At 40.4% G+C, this 23,881-nt stretch overlaps 2 protein-coding genes and 1 long non-coding RNA gene across 10 annotated transcripts in view; 1 reads left to right on the top strand and 2 right to left on the bottom strand.

Moving 5' to 3' along the window:
- Positions 1 to 18,027, bottom strand: part of Cher (filamin protein cher) — a 32,827-nt gene extending 14,800 nt beyond the window's left edge. Inside the window, exons 1-16 of one of the 5 annotated variants that reach the window (XM_070667488.1) lie at positions 17,886 to 18,027; positions 17,004 to 17,416; positions 11,545 to 11,888; positions 11,294 to 11,421; positions 10,688 to 10,702; positions 9,984 to 10,122; positions 9,580 to 9,864; positions 9,172 to 9,488; positions 8,588 to 9,014; positions 8,194 to 8,409; positions 7,677 to 8,064; positions 5,729 to 6,298; positions 4,187 to 4,531; positions 3,424 to 4,037; positions 3,022 to 3,320; positions 1,170 to 1,308 (exon numbers count right to left, since the gene is read on the bottom strand). In XM_070667488.1, the coding sequence (XP_070523589.1) occupies positions 1,170 to 1,308; positions 3,022 to 3,320; positions 3,424 to 4,037; positions 4,187 to 4,531; positions 5,729 to 6,298; positions 7,677 to 8,064; positions 8,194 to 8,409; positions 8,588 to 9,014; positions 9,172 to 9,488; positions 9,580 to 9,864; positions 9,984 to 10,122; positions 10,688 to 10,702; positions 11,294 to 11,421; positions 11,545 to 11,888; positions 17,004 to 17,346 (4,569 nt within the window). In that variant the 5' untranslated portion in view covers positions 17,347 to 17,416; positions 17,886 to 18,027. The other 4 variants (XM_070667491.1, XM_070667489.1, XM_070667492.1 and 1 more) reach the window with 4 other exon arrangements.
- LOC139108877 (uncharacterized) lies at positions 11,873 to 15,142 on the top strand. The gene is made up of 2 exons (XR_011546736.1): positions 11,873 to 12,856; positions 13,092 to 15,142. It is a non-coding gene; the product is annotated as an uncharacterized lncRNA (long non-coding RNA).
- A 57-nt stretch (positions 18,028 to 18,084) lies between the features above and the next one.
- On the bottom strand, positions 18,085 to 23,766 carry LOC139108870 (succinate--CoA ligase [GDP-forming] subunit beta, mitochondrial). Of its 4 annotated transcripts, none has more exons than XM_070667517.1 (8): positions 23,751 to 23,766; positions 23,206 to 23,414; positions 23,029 to 23,128; positions 22,273 to 22,868; positions 21,987 to 22,121; positions 21,794 to 21,922; positions 21,534 to 21,634; positions 20,811 to 20,945 (listed from the first exon to the last, which is right to left on the bottom strand). In XM_070667517.1, exons 2-8 carry the CDS (start codon positions 23,405 to 23,407, stop codon positions 20,880 to 20,882), a joined length of 1,329 nt encoding a protein of 442 aa, XP_070523618.1. In that variant the 5' UTR covers positions 23,408 to 23,414; positions 23,751 to 23,766; the 3' UTR covers positions 20,811 to 20,879. The 4 variants fall into 4 exon arrangements, with proteins under 4 accessions (XP_070523619.1, XP_070523618.1, XP_070523617.1 ...); XM_070667516.1 differs by having other exon boundaries at positions 23,629 to 23,761; XM_070667518.1 differs by lacking the exons at positions 20,811 to 20,945; positions 23,751 to 23,766 and adding an exon at positions 18,085 to 18,176 and having other exon boundaries at positions 23,206 to 23,743.
- Positions 23,767 to 23,881: the final 115 nt, after the last annotated feature.

Genomic DNA, 23,881 nt, shown 5'->3' with positions numbered 1-23,881 from the left:
AACTATAAAATACCGTATTAAAAGAAAAGAAAAATAACTTCGAACGTTCACAGAATTGAAGAATTTGACAAACGCTCTATGTAAATTAGTCTATAAAAAGTGGTTCCTGGTTTTTTGCTTTTAACGAGTTAATGAAATTCCAGCATTTGCGAACGGAGGCACTCTGGACCACTTGATGACGACAAACACACGCGTGCGCACAAATCTACACGCGCGCGTGCATACACATACGCACACACACAAACAGACAGACACACACAAGAACCGGTGTGCTACATAAGGTGGAGAAACGTGTACAGACACAGAAGACTTAGCGAGAGATAAAGATGTATGCGTGTGCATGTTACTTGGAGCTAAATTCGTGTTACAGGGCGACGGGGTCCATATGATGACGGGGTGAGGATTCGTGAGATAACGAGCCAACGGATGCGGTCCCGGTGAGCCTTCGCAGTGGACTGTTTCGCTGGAGACTACGCGACAATATCCTGCACTACGTGTTGCCTCTATAGTTAGATACACCTCGCGCCCCACCCACCCGGGGCTCGCCGTCAACGAGAGCAACGGGTACTCGGATCGGCATCGAGAACATGATTACGAAAAGATTCCCGTCGCTCGTTATCTCACGACTTTTCATAACGAGCCGATGCTTATGGGAAGAAAATTCTTGCAAACGAAGGTAGGAAGTATTTGACCAATGATTTTAAAAATTATTAATTATTCACAAATATTGTGATAAACATTTTTTAATTAAATGTCTCAAACCTAGGATTCTAAATTTATATTAATATTGCTTACTGTTGTTTTTCACAGAACAAGAAAAGACTTTTGGCGTCAACAAGTGACATTAAGATGAGGTAATTTCATTAGCACGTGCGTTTCACAATCTACCACTATATAATTATTTCGCGTTTGATTCTGCAAACTCGACCGCGTTTGTCAAAATATATTGCGATATAAATGTACGAGAAGATTAAACGTTTTTTTAGATAGACACAATTTAAAATAGTAATTAGTTCAATTTAAAAAATTATATTAACAATTGTTGTAACATATATAGCGTTGTGTATAGAACTTTGAAAATTTTGTGTGCTTTATTTTGCACAGATACCAAAATTGATTTTTGTAAAATAGATTATCAAATATTAAAAATGTTGATATTATTTACTTACCGTAAAGGTGTAAAATCCATCAGGCACCGGTTGACCGCCAAATTTAATGCTAAGGGTGTAGTCTCCCGCATCAGCAACAGTGTAGTAAATATTAACTGTGCCATCACCGTTGTCTTCTATATCAATGTCAACGACTTCGCTGAAATCACAAACCAAGATTAAAATATAGAACTGAGATTCATTCATAAAATTTTCGCACATATTTTCATGACGCCATTATAACTACAAATAAGTCGTTTCAAATATTTCATCACGATTTCATTCTCAACTACTTTCTAGATTCTTTTTATCTTTAGTAAAAAATATTAAAAATCTTTTCTTTTCATTTTTGTAAAAAAATTTTTGTGAAAGAAATATAAAAAAATTATTATTGCAATTTTAACTATTAAAACTTGACATTTAAGTGCAATTAAAAAAACTATTTATTACTAAAGGTAACGTGGCATCTCGTCACCTGGTACAGTACACTTGAGATAAAGAATTTGAACCGTTCCGAAATGTCTTTCCGACAGAAAGACAGTCACTGCCAACTTGAACAACACGAGATATCACATATGATTTATGAGGGAACAGCTGTGTACATCGCTGTCAGCATTCAGAATGCATTTATAGTCGATTTGATTAGAGCTGTGACAACCTCTTAGAGGGTACGCGCACGGTTACGCGTATATGCACGCGATATGCGAAGGCTGGATAGGAAGTGCGTGTCTCTTTAAGAATCCCGAAATATTCACGAAGGACATAATATCACGGCTGCGTGACACTGTAGTAGCATCCGGCATTGTGTCAAATAAGAAATAACCACAAGAAATGTAAAAAATAAAATTAGAGATAAAATGGAATTATCTTTGCACATAATTATAAAATTTATCACTTAATTTTGTCATAATATTATAAAAACTATCTTAAACTTTATCAATTATCCACGCTGTAAGTGCGATATACGGAATTTTATTTCGTTAATTAAATATTAAAAAAAATTAAATATCCGTTGTTAAAAAGCGAACTACATACATTATAAAATAAATTTTCGTGGTTTCCGATTAATCGAGCTTCTTGGCGATCGTTCGCCGTAGACACCGAGCTTTATTAAAAGTATATTTATAATTCGCATTCAGATTAAACCAAACCGACATTTAATTTCGGTGGTACGATATGGTAATGGACATAGATACCGGAGATTCGCGACGAATCGCTTATTGCTACCGCGTACACGACGTTTGTAATGGCAAAGTGCCACGATCGTGATTTCTACCGGATTTGTTACACGATTTACGACCGACCAGTCATTAACTTTGCATTCTAGGTCTAATTCCACGTTATTATGAATCATTGGAATACAACAATAATCCTCTGTAAATTATGCCTCTGTTTTTCAAACATTTTTTGAGCTATATTTAATTTATTTCCCAAACTAAAACCATTTTCATACGGTGTGTATCAAAATTATATTTTACACAAAGCAGCAAACGTAAAGTTTCAATTTTGAAAATAAAAATAAATAAGTCGCAGCGGCGCGACGTATCTAAAATAAGATGAAATTCTTGTCTGCGAATCAAAAAAAACGCAAACATGAGGAATGCAGCAAAAATACAAATCGCCCTCACGTATAGATGTATTTATAACACAAAATATTCAAGTTACAACGTGTGAAGAATATTATTAAAAATTGCAAAAAACTTGGAAAACCTTTTCATGTATTAAACAGTAAGCACATATGTATTCCTTTCCTCCTTCTTGTTTAAATATCTTTCAATCACGGCTAGTTATCTCTCAGTTTAAAACACAAATTATTGCAACGCTTCAATGATTATGGAGAAAAATAAAATTAAAGCGGATCACGCAGACTCACCTTCCGGAAGTGGAGCGGATGCGACAGGTCACTGCACCGCGGCCTGCATTTTCGGTGTCCACGGTGATACAGTACTCTTCGCCCTGCGCCAAAGTGTGCTGAATGCCCTCTTTGATCTTGCACTGATCCGCCTTGCCCGTGGATACGCTCTGCACGTTCACTGGACTACCTGGTACCTCCTTACCGCCGTACTTCACGTTAACCTTGTACCGTCCGCAGTCGTCCGGCAAGTAGGTTGCTTTATACTTTCCGTCTCCGAGATCCTGCACTTCCACCTTACGTGGCACTTGGTCTGGTCCCTAAAAAAAATTCCAAGCATTATTAATATTGTATTCATTGCCCTGATGAATCAAATGCATATTACATATAGAATTACAAAGCGTTTTACGCCACATTACTCACCACAACTTGCACTTCGAGATCGCCGTATCCAGCTTTGGAAGTGTCGACGACGAAGTCGGTCGGGAAGGACGCGGTGCAAACGGGCGACACTCCCGAGCCCGACAAGGTTACCTTGTTCGGCTCGACAGTAGGCAGGACTTTCACCTTGAACGGGCTGCTGTTGATGTCCTCGCCGTCGTAAGTTACGCCAACGTGCACGTTACTTCCTGCAGGTGGTGGCTGATACGTTACTTCGTACAGACCGTCGCCCTTGCTCTTGATCTGCGGTTTCTGCGCTTGTCCCTTGTCCGTCGACACTCTCACATCCAGCTGCGCCGCTTTGGCGCATTTTGAGGTGTCCACCGTAAACTTGGCGGGCACACCCTCGCGCACCATTTCCGGCTGCAGGCCGGGTCCGTAAGCGATAACGTTCTTCGCCTCTGAATCCGATACCACTTCGATCTTGAACGGCGAGCCGGGTATATTCTGCTCGGCGAACTTGATCCCGATCTCGTAGTCGCCGGGCTCCGTTGGGACGTACTCGACGGTGCAAGAGCCATCGTAATTGTCCTTAGCCTCCGCTTTAACTTCTCCGTCGCCCGTAATCGACAGGCCCAAGCCGCCATTACCGGCCTCTGAAAGAGAGATGAATAATGCTACGTTCCCCTCCTCTGCTTGTCCGCCATTTTGTATTTCAAAAATATTTCCCTCCTTTTTATAACCTCAGTTATGAACTTTATGGTATAAAATTACGATGCGGAAAGTTCAATCAAAGACCGTTTACCTCTGGTTTCTACCGTGAAGCGGTTGGTTTTGTTCACGACGCCCTTTTCCAGACCAGGACCATACGCGCGGCACTTGCTGGGATCTGAACCGCGCTGCACGTTCACGGAGAATGGCGAACCGGGGATGGGCACGTTGTCGTAGAGGATGTCGATGATGTGACAGCCTTCCTCGAAGGGTGTGTAGCTAACGCGATAAGTGCCATCGCCCTGCGGGATGATGAGCTTCTCGGTCTTTCCGCCGCTTGGATTGTTTATGGTGCACGACACTTTGCCGTCGTCGGTCTTGGATTTAGCGACATCTCGCGCGTCGATTGTGAACGTTGTTTGCTTGTTAACAAATAAGCCTGCAAAATGCGACATGACCGACGTGAATAAAGACATACGAATAAAAGAACTCAATTTCATGAACAATAAATGTTATGTTTTAAATTAAACCTTGATTATAAAGAGAGGATTATTTGTATAATATATTTCCCTAATTCGCGAAAATTTGATCGAGCCTTTTTAAATAATTTTTTTCTAATTATACATTTTAATTACATGTTACATAAACATAAAGAAACATTAATTTAAGATCTAGTTTTGTAATACTAAAAATATTAAAAGATTTATAAACTTAGATTTGAAATTTACATATTTTCTTGTACGTTAAAATTTTAGAAAACAATGTAGTAATATATTTTTATAAAATCTGTTAAGAGATTTTTTTTAAACAATATTATTGTTATTATTAAAATACATTTGCACTAAATATGTGATTTTTATAGATGTTTTATACTACATCACGTGTCTAGCGTTTATGATTTAATTAAATGTTTGTTTTATACAATATAAATAACAATACTAATTTAACAACTTTGTTAAAATGGCAATAAATAAACGCATATCGTAAAAAAATATATAAAACATAATTGCAGTCTGTAAATAAATAACATAAAAAAATCACAAGTAACGTACAAAGCTAATATCTGTGGCAATGGATTTCAAACATCAAACTGAAAATAATAAGACCATGCTTGTAAAAAGAATGAACTCAGCGTTTGTTTCGTACGTACTTTTTACAAACATGTCCTGAAGTCTCTAAGCATTCAAGTGTCTTACAACTAAGGTATACAATAAAGACGAAAGTCTAAAGCGGGAATGATGTAATAATCAATTAAAAAGGTGCAATTACAACACGCATGCATCGCTACTCAAACGCGCCTCGGAATAATCGGAATTCTCTAATCATTTCTCGAGAAAAGTATTTTTCCCTTGACGTAATCACAACGTGATTTTAAAAGCATTCGCATAACTTGCCAAGTAAATTTTAAAAAATAATAATAAAATAAAATAAATTGTTCCACATGCAAGAATTACATTTATATTCTTCGAAAAGCAATCTCGACGGTCAAAGAACAGTACAAGCGATCCAACAGACCCATCGGTAGAAGATCCCGAGACGCATTAAGAAACTGCACAAGTCAGAGACGAGCAAATCATAACACTCTTTCAAGTTCCAGTTGCAAAACGATTTCCGTGCTGACGTTCCTTAACGGTACCGTGTGGCTGGATGCCGTTTCCAGTGACTTTGATCTTGGTAAGGTCCGCATCCGGCACCACTATGGCCTGGAAGGGTGAGCCTGGCACGTGCTGCTCGTTGAAGGTGATGTTGATGCCGTAGTCGCCCGTCTCGGTAGGTAGATAAGCAACGGAGCAGGTGCCGTCGCCGTTGTCCCTGCAGTTTATCGCAGCCTCGCAAGGACCCTCGACGGTAACGCCAAGGCCACCTTGGCCAGCCCCGCGCGTGTCAATGACGAACTCCGCCGGCTTGTTCACTACGCCGTAAGAAAGTCCTGGCCCTGAAGCGCGTACCTTGCCCGGGTCAGAACCGTGGACGCACGTCAGCCGGTACGGTTGATTCGAAATCGGCTCGCCGCCGAAGCTGATGCCCAGCAGGTATTCACCCAGTTCGGTGGGCGTGAAGTTGACCAGGTAGCCTTCGTGGGTGGGCACCACGTGCGCCTTGACGCGGTTCCCGGACGGAGTAGTGATCGCCACCTGGAAGTCCGCCGCCCTGCCCGCTTCCTGCGTTATCACGCGGAACTGCTGCAGGCTGTTCACCGGGGCCGCTGCGAGGACGTTTGCGGATTCCCATGGTGAGCCGCGGTGCGTCTTTCGCTTGTGCTTGCGCGACGGGACGACGGCCCGTGAGCGGCGAACGGACGTCGCACCGCATTGCTGGTGGATTCGAGGCCAGTGCTCGTCGAAAATTAATTGACTTAATAATTACCGAACCGAGTACAAACATGTGTTCTAAGGAGATTCAAGTAATTAATCATAATGCACGGATCGCAATCGTTCAGGCTGAGCTCACCAGCAGGTACGGCCGGACGTTCGTCACGCAAAGTTATTACGACAGTTAGATTTCAAATACTGGATACATCGAATTGTGAGAGAAAACCACTTGCATACATAAGCCCACAATGTGCGTGTAAATTAGGCAGAGCGTATTCCAAATAGGAGGATCTCCCGCGGTTGCGAAACACTAATGTACCTCTTAGCTAAAGGTGCATTCGGTTATATATATTGATATATATATATTATCCAGCGTGCAGAAGTGATTATTTATTTTTATTCAACGTATATTAGTTCTTTGGGCGCATTTGCTTATTTTCATTATTTTATCGCGACGCTTTCGATGCGCCGGAGCTGCTACTGCTGCCTTTCTTTCGCGGGGCTCCAGGTCAAGTAATATGGAAGACGCAACGTGTACCAAAATGAAATATTTTTAGACGAAACTGTGTGCGTGTCAACTGCGAGGAATTTCGCGAGCGCCGCTATAAATAAATCACCGGATCGCGCTCCAGCAAAATATCTATCCGCGGGGAGACCTTGGCAACGCGTATTTCGATCTAGGCAAGACACGCGCATCATGATAGCATTTCGAAAGGTCTCCAAAAAGTATCTAGACCGTATACCGCAAGACAAGAATTATCTTTTTAATGATTGCTGGAAAAAGTGTGACTTCGGCGCGATTTACTTTCAAACCAATGCACCGGCTTATCTATCCCATAATAAATGCAAGATTTTACTTCTGTCATGAAACTAATTACAGTTATTAATTATTCTGTAACCGCGTTTTAAAATTTATTTTACAAGAGAATTATTTTTCTCAAATCAAATGCGATATGATAAATAAATAATGGCTCAATAATCTTCGTTACTTTTCATTAATAATTTGCACTATACGTATAATATTAATTATTAATTCGTTATTAAAAAATTTATTCCTTATTTAAACGAAATAAAATCTTTTACTTATATATGTGATGTTACGCCCAAGAATAATTAATTATATTTTTAATTTAAAAAAAAAACAAGACGTGAATCAAATTTAATATCCTAGATCGAGTGTATCTGCGATATTTTTCAAATAATTTCAACCGATAGCGTACCGCAATTGGAATATTAGGTAATACTCAAAGAATTTCTGACAATTATACTCACTTGGTTCCAAACCATCCACTTTAACTTTCGATACGTCCACGTGAGGCTGAACGTTGACTTTAATGGGACATTGAGGTACTTTCAGACCGCCATAGTTGAGATTCACCGTGTAATTTCCTGGTTGAGGCGGCATGTAATCCACGACGTATGTGCCATCCTCGTTGTCCGTTAGTGAAATTGGAAGCTCCCGACCTTCGGGGTTCAGCAGTTTAACATCCAGTTTACCGGGGCCCGCCTCGCGACAATCGACGTTGAAGTGCGTTGGACAATTTGATTTCACGCCTTTCTCAAGACCGGGACCAAAAGCAGAGACCATGGCGGGATTCAAGGGCGATGCTATCTTAACCCTGTACGGAGATTTTTTCGTAGCTACTCCGCCATAGTTCACCTAAAAAATAATATTTTTAAAAAGATTGAAAAAAGAAAGAAAAAAAATCGAATTAAATCGGCACTTAATCGCACGTTTCCAGTAAATTCACATTAATTTAGAACTTCAAAATCAATGTTTAAGCCGTACCATTACAACATGCGGCGAACTGGATGTCGGCGTATAATGCGCTTGGACAGTGCCATCACGCTTGTCGTCCAATCTGACCGGAACTTCCCTTCCGAGGGCATCCTGAACGACGACTTCCAAAGCCGCTTGACCGGCTTTCCTCGGATCCACTGTGAATTGCGTCGGTTTGTCTCTGGCAACGCCTTCTGGTTGAATTCCTGGCCCATGAACTTCAACCTGCAAAACATATTTTCTTAAATTCTAATAACTGGAAAAATTTATGAACTCGTTTCTTACAATATTACCTGTAAATTTTTTAATAAGGTAGAATAAAACATTAAAGAATCTCGTTTATTTTGCTCGGATAAAAAAAATTTTGTTTAATAATAATAACAAAATAAAAACTGGGGTTTACCTTTTCCGGATTAAAGTCGGACTTCGGCGAAATAGTCGCGATATAAGGTGATTTGGGGATGTCCTCGTTATCGCAGAGGATGTGGACTGCATACTGCCCCGGCGCAGTAGGCAGATAAGAAACATCGGCGGTTCCATCGCCATTATCGTTGCATTCTATCTTCGCTTTGGATGGGCCTTCAATGGAAAAACCAAGGGCGCCGGTCTCACCGTTTGTGTCCACTGTAAATTTCGCCGGCTGGCCGACGACGCCGGTGTGCAGCCCCGGCCCAAAAGCTCTAATGTTGGATTCCTTGTAAGGGCCCACGTTAACTTCAAACGGCGACTTAGGAATCTCCTTGCCGCCGTATGTGATCATCACTACATGACGGCCTTCCTTGATCGGCGTGTAGTGGCATTTGTAAGTCGTGGCGTCGGTCTTGGACATTCTAATTTAATAAATTGTTAATTAAATCGCAAGACAAAATACATACATGACACGAAATATTACGATCTTATTTTATATTTTTAAATTTAGATAAGATATAAAAAAATTTAAATAAGATAAAATAAAAACAGTTTATTTTTAATTAAAAAAAAACATACTGCACTGGTCGATTGACACCTCCCGGGCCGATTACACGAATATCTGGGACACCTTCTCCAGCGTCTTTAGTGAGAACGACGAAATCGGCAATGTCTTGGACGCGAACTCCAGTAGGTAGCAATCCTCGTCCGTACGCTCTGCATTTCTTCGCGTCAGAAACCGGTGCGACATTGACGCCAACGGGGCTTCCTGGTATAGGTTTGCCGGCAAAAAAAATATTAACAGAATGTAGCCCCGTCACTGGAGACACGTATTCGCACCTCCAGACGTCTGGAGAGGTCTGCCGCAGTTTCGCCGGCACCGTAGTTTTGCTTCCCTGAAATTACGTAAAAATATGTTACAATAATAAAACTACCGCGATGTATGTTACTCGGTGATGACATAACATGCAACACATCATTTTTTACCTGCGGATCCAGGATAATAACTTCCGGTACACCGCGGCCGGCATCCTTCGTAAAGACGTCGAAGAAGGTAGGTCTATTTACAACAACTCCTTCCGATTGCAGACCCGGTCCGCTCGCGGTGACTTTACTCGCGTCGCCGGCATGCCCTTCAACGTTGACGGTGTACGGACTCTTCGGGATTTCCCTACCGGCGAAGAGTACCTTCACTTTGTGAGGACCCTCTATCTTCGGCGTGTACGATATCGAGTACGTCAGGTTCCTATCCTTGTTAAATCTGATATCGACCTAAAACACGCAATCAAGTTATTAAAATATGATGAGAAAGCGTCAAATATAATTTTATACTATCCAAATTGCACGTTTAAACGTTTTATATTCGACTATTGTTCGACAAAGATTCTTACCGGTAATTTGTTCCCTTTAGGATCGTCAACTATAACATCGACATTACCCTTGCCAGCAGAAAAGGTCTCCACGGTAAAGTTGGCAGGTGCGCCGACGATCGGACCAGTTGGTTCTATGCCGGGGCCGTAGGCGCGTACTCTACGCAAAAGAACAACTGTGAGGAAAAAGTAATATTACCAGGAACCAGCCGCGACGTTACCACATCAATACGTTAAGTAAATCCACTTGCCAGACGATTACAAGCATTGCGCCATGGCGATTTGCATCAATGTCTTTCAAAAACAAAAATAATAAGCGCGCAACGTTCCGCAGATTTGCTATCACTCACTATCTTGTTAGTTTAATTCGGCCGTCCGCGGAACTTTCGCGTACGCACATACAAAAAAATTAATTAATGGTATCACAGTAAGCTTCGAAAGATACGATCTTTCCGTCGTAAATAAAAAACTCGAAAAGCTATAAAATCATTGTCAGTACTATTAATCAAACTGTCGTTCGTTTTTCCTTCAAAAAAAGTTCGCAAAACCGTATACTCTCTAATCGCGCACTACGCAGCTTATTTGCTCTATCAAGCGTTTACGTACATATGTACAAAAAAAAAATAGAAATAATTAGGAGTGTTAAGTAATAGATCTCATCAAGGCGGTGGACATTAATTGAGCAAAAATCATTATGCGTCACAATATATGATTGCGCGACTTACCGCGGCGGCGGGATGCTGCGACCGAGAAATGAAATAAATTTATTAATTAATCACAATCATTGTATCATAGATTTATATGTGCACTTTGTTTTTTCATTTCTATCGTACGTCGAAACAGAAAAAAAAATCATTGTACACTGAAAGACAGATATGGCATTTGCTGCAACGAGCGGCGACGGTGGCTGGCGTACGTGATTTCTCCCTCTCTCGGCCGCCGAGTATGGGGAGGGTAGTAATAGGGTGCGCTCCCTCTCAGTCCTTGGTGACCGGCGCTCCGTGACACACGTATGCGTTCGCTTCGTGTGAGATTCGACGCACACCACGCCACGATCACGTACGCTAGCCGCCGTCGCAGAACCACGAACGTCATTCCTGACGACGAGTGTACAACCAGTTTAGATCACCCACAGACGATCGAAACCGTGATAAACTAACTGTAATATTTTTATGAGTAATACAATATTCCTCCCATTTTCAGAAACAGAAAAATCGTACAAAGTATATAATAAAATAAAATATATATAATAAATTGTTTTGCAATAAATATAATCACGGTACAAAATACGCCCTACAATTTAACAGATGCAAAGTGAATTTTATTCTCACCTGTTCGGATTTGTGCGAGCTCGTAGAGGTGCACCTGACTTTAACTTTGCACTGGGGTATTGCGATAAATACGTCATCATCGACATCTCATCGATATTTGGATTCACCATCTCCTCGGGTTTAATGAGCTGCAACGAAAATATCATAATTAGTGATTATCGCGACGGAATAAATCGCTTTTTTCCCGACTTATTTTCGATTACATCTTTTTTTAAAATAAGAATTAAAATTTGTAAACCGTCGAAGCGAACCTGAGGTATATTGAGCCAATCGTCCGCAAGACCCATTGCCTCGGATGCGTTCTGTATCGCATCCTTCGGGTTCCAATCCTGCCAGTCCGGACAGAGTCCCGGTGCAACCGCGTCAACGAGCGCACCCACCGCGCGGCCGTCGTTCCAATCGGACGTGAAATTCGTGATCGGCAAATCCGGCACTTTGGATTGGATCCAGTGCATCAACCTCTGCTTCGGGGTAGCGCCCTTGTCCTCGCCGTCGTCGCCCTCCCACATGGGCATTGAAATCGAGTAGTGTAAAATCAGGGTCCATATCAAACCGAGAATCAGCTTCAGTTTACAGTCCACGATGTCCGAAGAGTCTGCAAAATTGAAAAAAACGAATGAGTAACTTCCTGCCTTTCACGAAGAGATATTCGCGTTTTCCTGCTCATCGAGTAAAACTTTATTATTCATGTGTGGATCAATCACCGCTCGATTATCCAACATGAGTAAGAACAAGTGGGCGTTATTAGAGAAATATTTCGCCACAGTATACCTATGAATACAACGAGATGATGCGTTCGCTTACAATGTATGCACTCGTCTCGACGTGACTGCAACAAAAAACCGCGTTGCGTGCTTGCGCAACGAAAGTGCTAATAGATATCCTCGACGTACAGTGATTCACGTATTGAGCGATCGCCAAACAGGTTATGTAGGCGAATACCTGAGGAATTAGAATTTTGTTTAAAATTGTGTTAATCATGACTGACAAACTCATCGAAGATTATCAGCCGTGACTATATATACGAATATATAAAGATTCAAATCGAATTACGAATAATATTAAATATAGATATACATTTTCGGTGCACGCGAGATGCGTCGCGTGTGGCAATTGCGAGAGCTTCCACGATACATCACACGTCAGTCTTTTGATCATCCTACGCCGGGGCGAACAGTTCTCGCGTCAGTTGTGAGTCTCTCAAGAGCAATGCTGAAAATGCACGTCAACGGCGCAAATTTAGTCGGAGGAGAGTGGCCGCGTCTATTTCTGCAATCTGGCGCTCGACATTGTCCCGTTGTCGATGAAGTTCGTTCCGTTCGCGCGGTAAGGAGCTGCGTGCGCACCTCGTCGCCATCGGTGACGATTCATCCGGATTATTTTCAGCAATTACCGAAGAGCTACCCAAGTGATGTCAACGAAAACGTAGCCGAACGCCGTGACACCGGCCAAGCGCCAGCTAATTCATCCCGTGACGCCAAGCCTCCGAGATTCTCGGTCGTTCGGTACTTCCGCCCACATAGTTTGTCGCAACCTCCCAGTGATAAACAGTAAATCGAATACGTAAGGGTTAATACTTTTATCAAGAACAAAAAGTCTTCTAAATGTCTTCTAAAAGGTCTAGATGTTATAACAGCGTTGTTTTATCGAAGTAAAAATGTATTACTGCTGGAATTCTAGATTGAAAAATTTTTCCAAGGCACATTATCGCCAATGCGTGTGTACGGTAAAAGCGCGAATTTCAAAATGCATAAGTACTTTAATTTACAATTAATTAATTTTTTTTTGTTCTCTACAGCCACCAGAGATTTCTAATTTTATGTCGTTTGCGGAACGGCAGTAAAAATTTATTTCCTCGTAAAGGAATTAACGAGACGACTGTTCGGGTACTCGCAGCAAACGGTGAGTTTTAAAGTCGAATTCGATGACGAAATAAACACACAGTTTAGTCTACTGTGAGTATACGACATTGATGTAAAAACCTGAAATATTTTTCGCAGGAATCAAGGAATCGTAGATTTTAAGAACCCAAGGATCATTCTTGAAAAAAAAAGAAAATAGAGGGACGATCAAAATTCACGGATTCGGAAACGGGCCATCTCTATACTCTTTCATACAGACGACGGTAGTCGGAGTGATCTATTCTCAGATTGAGAATCTTTGTTGTGTAAAATGAGACTCCCAAACGAATTCTTCGCAGGCGCCGTTTCCGGCGGTGCTCGGATTCAAGACGAACGAACGAGAAAGAGCCTACCGCACAGTGGAGTGCACGAACCATATCTTTTCCGAATTGTAAAGTAGCATCGAAGGTTGTAAAACCAAAAAAGAATACTGAATTAATTGGCTGATAATGGTAAAATAGAATCAAATCAATATTATCTCGACTTAGAGATTAACTTTTTGCTTTTTACAGGTATGTGAGACATTGTAATTACACGTGTCTTTATGCATATTTTCAAACGTGTCGTCGAGCTACTCGTTATTCTAATATGCAATTGAAAGACTGGACCGAGCATCGTGCGTGACGTATCCCGAGGCACGTTCTTCCACGGCAAGTTTAGACGATGACGTCACTGATTCTCGAAAGATTACCTCATTGAGCAGAAAGGATGCCTGGTCAGATCTTCACCAAGGCGACCTTCTCCTTTCGACAGTCGAGACGCGCGATCGATGTCTGTCAACAAACTGCGGCCTAACTATCAGTTTAATATTTTTTGATTGGATATAATTGCCGGTACGTTTATTAAATAATTTTGTAAATTGTCGTGCAGTTAAACATGTTAGAAACATTTTCAAAATAATGGAAATTAGCGAAGAAAACTGACACATAATTCAAGTTCCGATATTTATCTTTTTAAGAGACATTTTTCATAAGCACGTGAAAATGTGACAGGCAAATACAATTCGGTAATCATCAGAAATGTTGAATTGACACATGTGCACGGACGTACACTCTCGGGCGATTACGTGTGAAGGATAACCCGTTTAATGTCAAGGTTGCATTTGAGAGTGAAAGTAATCGCTCTCAATACACCGTAAATTACACGTGGAAACACCGTGGTTACTTAAACGGCATTTTTTTTTTTTTTTTTATGTCTATAATTTTCCGAGTGAAATTATATCAAATCATAGCACATAAACGTTCAATGAATCATTACAATAATTTTTCTAAATATTAACTTCGTCATTGTATTAATATTTCAGAGAGTTTGGAAAAATCAGAATAAAATTTAAGAAGACACCGAGAGTTATTTCCGTTTGAAGACAAAGACCTGCTCGATCAGCATGGAAATAGAAGAGAGACGAAAATTGGTCACGTAATAAACGCGAAGAAACACGCGGTACCAAGACCAGCTCGACCTTCACTCGATATGCGTGATTCTACTTATGTGCTTTTTCCTTTTCTTTTTTCACTTCTTGAACCTTGCGGCATACGCACCGAACTGTTTCACTGGCTAAGAACGCAAGCCAGCTTCCGTTGATATTCGATAACCGAACAACTTTAATGCCGCAGCCTTGTGATTACATCTTGACCGAGATTGCAGTGGCTGAATATTATTCTCTCTGCCAATAATGCGAACTATGCGCAAAAATACCGCGTAACAGAAAAACTCTTTACCGAAAGCATTTTATTTCAATTTTATGTGACGAGTTTATATGTATTAAAACAAAGGGAGCGTTAATTTACATTATTACTGTTACAACGTGGTCAAGTTCAAGATCGTCGGTGACCAATTAACAAAGAATTATCGAAGAATTTAATCAAATGAAACTGTCACTTGCAATCTGAGGATTGTAAATTGCTTTGAAAATTTTTCATGACCGGTAAATGGCTGGAACTTAAAAATATCGATGTTGTGATACGAGTTTTTAAATATAGCAAAAAATCGATTCTACATCCCTCCGAAGAACTGTGCGAGGAAGTCAACGCATGCGTTAAGTGTTCCCATCGATTTGTTTAATTTAAAAATTGTGTTACAACAACGGGACTTTCAACGAGATTTAAATGGACGATCGTAGACATCTTTATTAAAGACCGATAACATAACGTTAGTTTGTTCACCCCCCGAAAAATACACGAACAGCATTATCCCATCGCTACTCTCTGGTTTCCCAGGGTAGCCCGGGCGAGCGTCATCGATCCACAACCCTCTCACCATGCTCCACAATCGCTTTTATTTCGTCCCTAGATGCATCCGTGCTTTAAAACGTATGACTTTAAATTCCAAAAGAAGGAAGTGAAAATATTCCGCATATTATTGTAATCGATTGGCAATAAAAAAATATTTCATCGCGGGATTTTGGTTTCGCGATTTTTCTTTCTTTAATCATCACGGTGTTAAAAAAAAGGCTTAAATTTGTTTCTGAACTCGTGGGAGCAAATGATGTACATGTCTCGAAGTTGGAGTAATCGCATTAAACATCTCGACCGTGTAATTGCCATCGCGTGTTAATCAAATCTTAACTCGCGCCGCAAACATTCCCTTATACATTATCAGTTAGATCTACATCGATGTCCGTGTAAGCAAAACCCACGATTAATTAGTTGACAGTGCTTATCCTCAAATTCAGTCAACTAAGCATTCCCGATGGCTTTCGATCACATTTTTTAACGTGCAGACGAGCACTCAAAAATACTTTATTACTAATTTAAATAACATTTTGTAGAAGCATCGAAAAACCCGAGATACAATTAAACTTAGAAAAAAATTAATTGATACGTTAACATTCAGTTATTAATAAATTCATTATAATAGCGCGTATTAAAAAATTGTTAATAAATAATTATTTTATTAATCAGCGATCTGTGGCAACATTTCTTAAACACGAGTGGTGCTCAATATTACTTGTAGCACAGCACGAGGAAAACGAATGAGAAAGCATGTAATGTTTATTTTTGTAACATATTACTTGGACGTAAATACACGCGAAATTAAATCGTAAACGTTTAAATTCCAATTTTATTTCCACGTGTTGAGTTCTGCGAGCCGATTCGATTGAGTTTTACTAGAATTTTTAAACAATCCCTTTGATTTAAAACAACACTATGAACTTTCAGTGTGCAAGAATCTACGGATCGAACAGTCCTATCTACGCAGAATCCGGAAAACCACGCAAACTCTGTCAACGTCACTCGCGGTAATCGTAACTACCACGTGGTGTAACACCGAAGGGCTGTAATCGAAGAACGTGTGAGTCACAATGGTGCGAAAATCTGTGGCAACCCGGAAATCATCTGTTCGAATAAACTATCGTGAGATTTTTACATAAATAAAGCTGTTGTTGCCTGTGTTTCTATCAATTACTAGCTAATTGATGTGAATTGAGTCGAACGCAGGCCTCAGTGTTATTTCAATCGGACGCTTATCTTTCACAGAATTACTTTACGTAAAGAAAACGTGGCAATAGCTGCTAACTAAACTCACCCGCCTTTTCCCACTTTAATAAACATCCTGAAGAAGAAAGAAAATCTCTCTCGTCGTTGCAATTGTTCAAATAAGATTGTCCACGCGTAATCATTGAAATAATCACGAAGATACAGTGTCGGTCATTTAAATCAATTAGCCTTTTCATTAATAAGCGTAACGCAACGGTGTTTTATCGCGCGCAACTCGCGATCAATCGATTGGATTCTTCCTTGCGCTGAGAAGATAGGGCGAATCTATTTTGCAGCGTGCAGGATCCAGCACGCACACGGAACTCTACTCACCGATATTGACGATCCTGATGCCCTCGTCCTCCAGGAACTTAAGTGCGACCGAGACGTTCTCCAGCTTCTGGGAACGGAAGGTGGGCCGCTGGTTGTGTTTCGGCAGCCGCTTCTGGGAGAGCACCTCGATCAGGCTCACCAGCCGGAGACCGTCGGACAGATCGCATTCCAGGTCGCCGATGTGTTTATTTGCCGCCTTCAGCCGCTCGTTCGCCCATCTCGTGAAGGTGTTCTGCTGGATTCGCTTCCACTGCGCGTCTTCGGCCAGTTCGCGCTCGAACATCTCGTCCTCCTCCTCCTCGGCGGAGTTCTCGCACTTAACTGACTTATCATTCTCATTCATTTTATCGGCTGCTCCGCTGCTACGCTCTCACGTACAAGGGTGGTGGGGTTGCGCAACCCTGTGTTGGTGCCTAAGGATTACAGTGATGGTAGAGTACTATCAATGACGAGGACGAGATGCGACTGTGTTGGTGGCTCGACAAGTAGCGATGGGCGCAAACAACCGTCTCGGTAATCAAAAGGAGAGCCGCGCTTCACATATATCAATAATACGAATATCTGTTACAAACGCCTCAACTTAGAATTAAATTATTTGTCAATCACCCGCTCTCGCTGAAGTGCGGACTCAAGTCGATTCCGCGACGAATGTTTGACCGCGAAAGCTTTTATTAAATCGCCTAAGCTTGCAATTACATTAATTTAAGAACAACTTAATTTACCGAAGCGTTGTTGTGATTTTTTTTTCAAAAACCGAGACGTGTGATAAAATTTGTTCTGCCCGATTATCTGTGATAGACGTCGCGCGTCGTGTCCATCGCTAGCACGAGCTACGCACACCTGCGCAACAATAGAAGAAGAGGTGGACGTCGGTGAACCTACCTGCACGGCCACACGTACGTGTGCCGGCGGAATCAAGTGCACTTTCTTCGGTATGAGTGTCACGTGTATGTGTGTGTTCGCACGCGCGCGTGCGGGATGCTGTGACGAGAAATCAGCTGGACCGACTACGCATCCACGCAATCCGCTATTCTGTTGAATCTGCGCTCGCCGGTAGAGATCGTGTCTCGGGTTACTCAGGATACGCTGGTCTGGTAAGTTCTCCTTGATTGTCGTTACCTTGATACACCTTTTCAGGACAGTCGCTCGGCCTAATTCTCAGCGACGATTCACCTGCAGCGCGAAATGTCGTGATTAACAGATTGCCAGCGATCGGACCGGTCGAGTAATGCGACGCGCAGCGCGAAATAACATAAACATTGATAATAATTAGCTTTCGCATTTTTTGAACAGTAGTTTATAAAAAAATAATTTTTTACTTTGTTGGAGAATCGAGGCTTTCCGAAAAAGAGAAATAAGGATTATCCAAAGAAAGATTTTAAGGAACATGTTAATCCAAATATTATTTTCCATTGAAAAAATTTCCCTTTTTCGAACACAATCGATCAAATTAATGAATGACTCGCGAAAGTCCAAGGGATCGATCAGTTTCGCTCGAGTGAGGATTCACGCACGTGTTCGACGAAGTTGCTCAGCCCCGGCATGCAATTTACGCGTTTGCCGTATCCATAAATAAAACGCCTAATTATAAATAGCGACGCATTCCGAGAAAAGTGGCCCGCGGATGTCTTTTTTTTTTTTTAATTTACGCCCGCTCTTCTGAATATTTTCTATCAATATACTTCAATATATTTCTTATTGAAAGCAACCGCGTTTGGATGTCGACGGACGCGAGCGGAAACGATCTCCGTTCGTTAGAACCTCCATTAGAGAGGTAAATCCTCAGAGTTGTCTCACTACTTTTGACAAACCGCCTTATCGAATTTTCCGTGCATAATAGAAAATTAATCGGACGCATGTTAAATTACGAATCGCAGCGCGTGGCGAAGCGCCAAGTTATTTTCGGTGCGCGCACGTATACGTGACTTTTTTCCAAGGTCTGATATTACATCCGAAAGATGAATTTCATACGCGCGAACATTATTGTTTGCGAACACTGGACGAGTAACGTGAGTCACCTTCTTCAGAAGGGTCTCGTTTACAACGCTTCGAAGTATACCTTTGCGCATAACATTAATTAAAAATTTGATGCAATAAAAACATAAGATACATTTCTATCTCAACGTTATAATAAAATAAGAACCCGATTTTCTACCCCGAATAAAAACCTTTGCAACTTAACTTTGGTAAGTCTTTTGTGAACAATTATTTGATCATGTTTAAAATATTACGAAATCAATAACATATATCATAATATCATAATATCGCGTTATTAATGGAGTTCGCAACGATATACATGTAATATATTAACATGATGTATCGTCACCTTTAACTATCTGCGAAAGTTGTTTCGAGATGATACGATGCTAAACTACGACTTTTATCGCGGCACTCTAAAGCCAAGCAGGAGACTCTTGAGATATCTTCTCGTTTGAATATACGTATATAGATCGATCAAGCTGTCATCGAATTTATAGATTCCAGTATTTATTATTCTGCAACGAGATGCAATTAATTTTGAATCAAATTATACAAATAATTGAAAAATAAATTTTTTTTAAACCAACCTATCCAGATATTGATTAAAATATCAACTCGATATTTCTCAAGAAAGTCGCAGGAGAAAATTCAACCATGTGCTCACTAGAATTCGCTTCGAGGTTTCGATCTGAAAAATGCGTAATTAATCAACAATTTGGACTTTTAAAACAAATGAGATCGTGAGAAATTTCAACGTTACGTTTCGCGCCTTTCGCGATCTGATATCGGTCTCGTTCAAAAGCAAATCGCGATCGAAACAGGAGTCGGAATCAAACACCGCGTATTCTCTTACATGCACACGATGCGACGATCTCTCGGGATCGGATCGACGCGGCTCTCCCGATCGACACGGCGCGGTTCGCTGGCGATTACTGGCGTTCACGCCGTCTGCGAACCGGGAGTCGAACACGCGTCGAAAGAAGTTACTCGGATCCGTAAAGTTGTCCGAGAATAGTACGCGTCCCTCCGCCCAACTCCCTGACCGAGGGGCAAGGGGTTGATCTATATATACGCACACGCATACATCGAAGGGGAAGAGAGGAGAGAGGAGAAGTTCGTCCCCGGTCCCGCCACCCACTCTCTTTTCTCGGGTGAAACGCAGACGCGAGAAAGAAGGATCGGGTTTAAATTCGTATATGAGGAAAACAAAACGAACTAGTCGGACAGCCAGTCGGTCGGCTTGACACTGAAGATGGAACCGAAACGGTCATTGTTACGTTTAGTGTGTGATGTCAGGTTTATTCACTCCGAAAGATTCCTCACCCTTCTGCGGTTTTAGTTACCGCCTGCGAATATCTCTTTGACAGAAATAAACGACGAATTATTTATTCAAAAGCTACCGCGACTACTTTACAGCACCACGGTATTTTAGAAGACAACGAAACTAATGTAGTCAAAGAGTATTTACCTTTCAAGTCGCCGAAATATTTATATTTTTAAATTAAAGCGTCCCTTTGCACCTCCTCTCTCCACCGAGCATTTTACGTTTGATATTATCACGCGCAGCAATGCGCGTTTAGCTATGAAAAATGCGATCACTAACGTCATCCGAAAGATAAAAAAAAAATCACGGTCTGTTACAATCGCGTCGAGGCCTTATGCTAAAAATCACGACCCATATATGGACCGCCGCTCTCTCGGACGAGCGCCGTGCGTTCGAAGCGAGTTATCGCCTGTATTCAGCGAGAGTTTCTACTTATAAAGATGTGAAGACCATACATGGACGAAAAGTCGATTGCAGGCGAATGGCTATTACTTCTTTTGCGACGCCGCGCGAACGATTGGTAAGTCTTGAGTATAAAATTCAGTCTTGAAAACGTTCGAGATGAAGATCACTCACTTTGGTAGAATTTGAATATATACCGCACACGTTTTTTTTTGGATTTTAATTAAATCCTGTAGCTGAAAAAATAATCATAAATAATAAAACTGAAAAAACAAACAAATCAAAATTTTTATTAAAATACTTAAAAATATATTTATTACTTTGTAATATAAACTTTTAATACAACCTAATTTAAATTTTATAAAAAAAAAAAACGACTCCTACCATAATTACAAAACGACCAGAAGAGAATAAAATATATGTAGACGTGCAAGAGCAGTTCATAAACGTCAACAGATTCAACTGCGCTCACTAATGCGCGGACAAATACGATGGCTATTCATTAACCTATTATTTAATAACGACTCACAAAAACGAATAACATCACCTTATAATAAATCAATCGTGTAATTGCCTCAAAAGCCAACTCATATTTTCTATTTTATTGTATTAAAAATATAATTAATTTTTAATATTTTTTGTTCAAAAAATGCATGCGAATTTTCTCCTAAGTGTCATGTGTAATACAAAATTTTATTTAGTGGCAACAAAATAAACTAAGTATTTTCATAGTTGGCAATTGACACGTTTAAATCTCAGATTTTCTTTCTTAGATAAACGTGAGTCAATAGTATATCATCGTATTAACGTAATTATATTTTTACCGAGATTACCGCTTTTTTTGCAGCCTCATCCAAATTATTTGCTGTAAGAATAGGCAATTCCGATTCTGCTAAAACTTTTTTGGCTTCTGTTACATTAGTACCTAAAAAATAAATCATTAAAAAATATTTAAAACTTACATATAAATTTTATTACAATACACAAAAACAAATATATTATAAAGTTAAAGGATTTTTAAATAATAAAAACAATAAGAAACTTAAGGTAATTAAAAAAAAGAAAGAAGGTTGAGATATCTTACCTTCTAACCTTACAACAAGCGGTATTTTAAGTCCTAAATTTTTCGATGCTGCAATAATCCCTCTTGCTATCGTTACACAATTAACGATACCTCCAAAAACGTTGACAAGAATGACTTTGACTTTTGGATCTGGTAAAAAAAAAAAAAGATTACATTTTGTGTTTATATTTAAATTAATCCGCATGAATATTACCTTCACTAAGGATTCTAAACGCCTGGAAAACTTGATCTTCTTTCACATTACCACCAACATCTAAGAAATTAGCTGGTAAACCCCCATTTAGCTTAATAATGTCCATTGTAGCCATAGCTAAGCCAGCTCCATTTACTATGAGAGTAAAAGTGCATTCTTATTTTTTATTTATAAATTAATTTGTACCGTTGTACAATTCGTATGTATATATATGTTGTTTCTCATTAACGTAACGTTACTATATACTATAATTATTTCGTAACTCTTTATTTAAATTGTGCTTTACCTAAACATCCTATATTACCATCCATACCAATATAGTTTAAGTTAAATCGCGACGCGTCCACTTCCCTGGGATCTTTTTCACTGGTATCTTCTAAGGCAAATAAATCTCGCTGTCTAAACTCGGCATTATCATCGAACGCAATTTTCGCGTCTACTGCTACTACTTGCTTGTCCGTCGTTTCCACCAATGGATTTATTTCAACTTGCAGAGCGTCAATGTCCACAAATAATTTCCACAGGTTTTTCAATTCATACATGGCCTTATTGAGAAGATCAGCATCAACAAATCCCAAAAAATTGCATACATCCTTCGCTATTGCGTCATCGATCCCGTGGTAAATATCCAATGGAACAGTTTTGATTTTCTCAGGATGTTTTTCAGCAACTGTTTCGATATCCATTCCACCTGCTGGTGAGGCTATCAGTACTGGACCATTATGCTGCCGATCCATAAGAATACAGACATAAGTCTCGCGAGCAATATCTACTGACTCAGCTATCATAATTTTCTGCACCAATATGCCATCTTTTGAAGTCTGTTTAGTAATGAGTCGATGGCCTAACATATTCTTGACATAATTTGCAACAGCTTTACGGCTGTTAAAAAAGAAAAGAAAAGGGGCAAAATAAATTATAAAATAAAATACTATATGTGTTCAATAAATAATATGTTCCAGCTGAGACATCTTTTGCAAAGTATTTATCTAACAGAAAAAAAAAATGTATAAATTATTAATTAAATTATATCTATGCTCACTCTTTGGTAAGATGAACACCTCCCTTAAATCCATTATCAAACCAACCTTTGCCACGACCACCGGCCAATACTTGGGCTTTAATAACGAATTCATCGGCGTCTACAAAAAAAAAACAAAAAGTTGTGAAACATAGCGTCATATTAATTCCAACAGAAGTTCAAACTCAAACCACTTACGTAGCTTATCTAAAGCGGAGTTTGTTTTAGCCAGATCGTCGACGATTGCGAAATTCTGCACTGAAACGCCGGAGTCGCGCAAAAGCTCCTTGCTCTGATACTCCAGCAGGTTTAGGTACCTCGCACACGACACGCGGACAATATCCGTGCTCTTACCGAACAACTGCGGTGAGCGCATCGAGCGGCCAAAAATTCGCAGCATGGCTAACCTTCGAAAGTCGTGAATAGGAGAAAAATTAAGGCTATTAATCTCGCCGCCTTCAATCGCGATCGGTGCTGATAGTTTCGGATGACAATTCCCGTTTGCATTCGCAGATGAATGTTGCAATCAATGTCGTTATCTCAGCATTGTTAACACAATCCGACACGATGACTAAACAGCCGGTTATCGCGAACCACCACCAACCGCCACGGACCACTGACCTGAACTGTGATGGCAGTGGTGCCAGTGGTTTTCTATTTGTTTAGCTAATTTTATCATTCCAAAAGTAATCCTTATTTCCTTATCCTTCCTTCCTTCCTTTCCTTCCTTTCGCTCCATGGACCTGATCGCGAGCTCGCAACGGGCTTACGTGACTCGTTCTACTGCAAACGAGAGGATACGCGGCCACGCGGAGAGCATCGGTTTCGAGACGAAGACGTCGAGGCATCCGCGTTTGTTCTCTCACGGCTCATC

The sequence above is a fragment of the Cardiocondyla obscurior genome, linkage group LG16 (genome assembly GCF_019399895.1).
Source record: "Cardiocondyla obscurior isolate alpha-2009 linkage group LG16, Cobs3.1, whole genome shotgun sequence".
Taxonomy (NCBI): Eukaryota; Metazoa; Arthropoda; class Insecta; order Hymenoptera; family Formicidae; genus Cardiocondyla; species Cardiocondyla obscurior.
This window is presented reverse-complemented; position numbering and strand designations above follow the sequence as displayed.

Bases quoted from the DNA above. Each gene is read 5' to 3' on its own strand.
- LOC139108870 (XM_070667517.1), bottom strand. From the start codon at position 23,407: ATGCTGCGAATTTTTGGCCGCTCGATGCGCTCACCGCAGTTGTTCGGT. The intron at 23,129-23,205 runs GTAAGTGGTTTG...TTTTTTTTGTAG, and splicing joins CTCCGCTTTAGATAAGCTAC to ACGCCGATGAATTCGTTATT. The intron at 20,946-21,533 runs GTAAAAATATAA...TTATTTTTTCAG, and splicing joins CAAAAAAAGCGGTAATCTCG to CTACAGGATTTAATTAAAAT.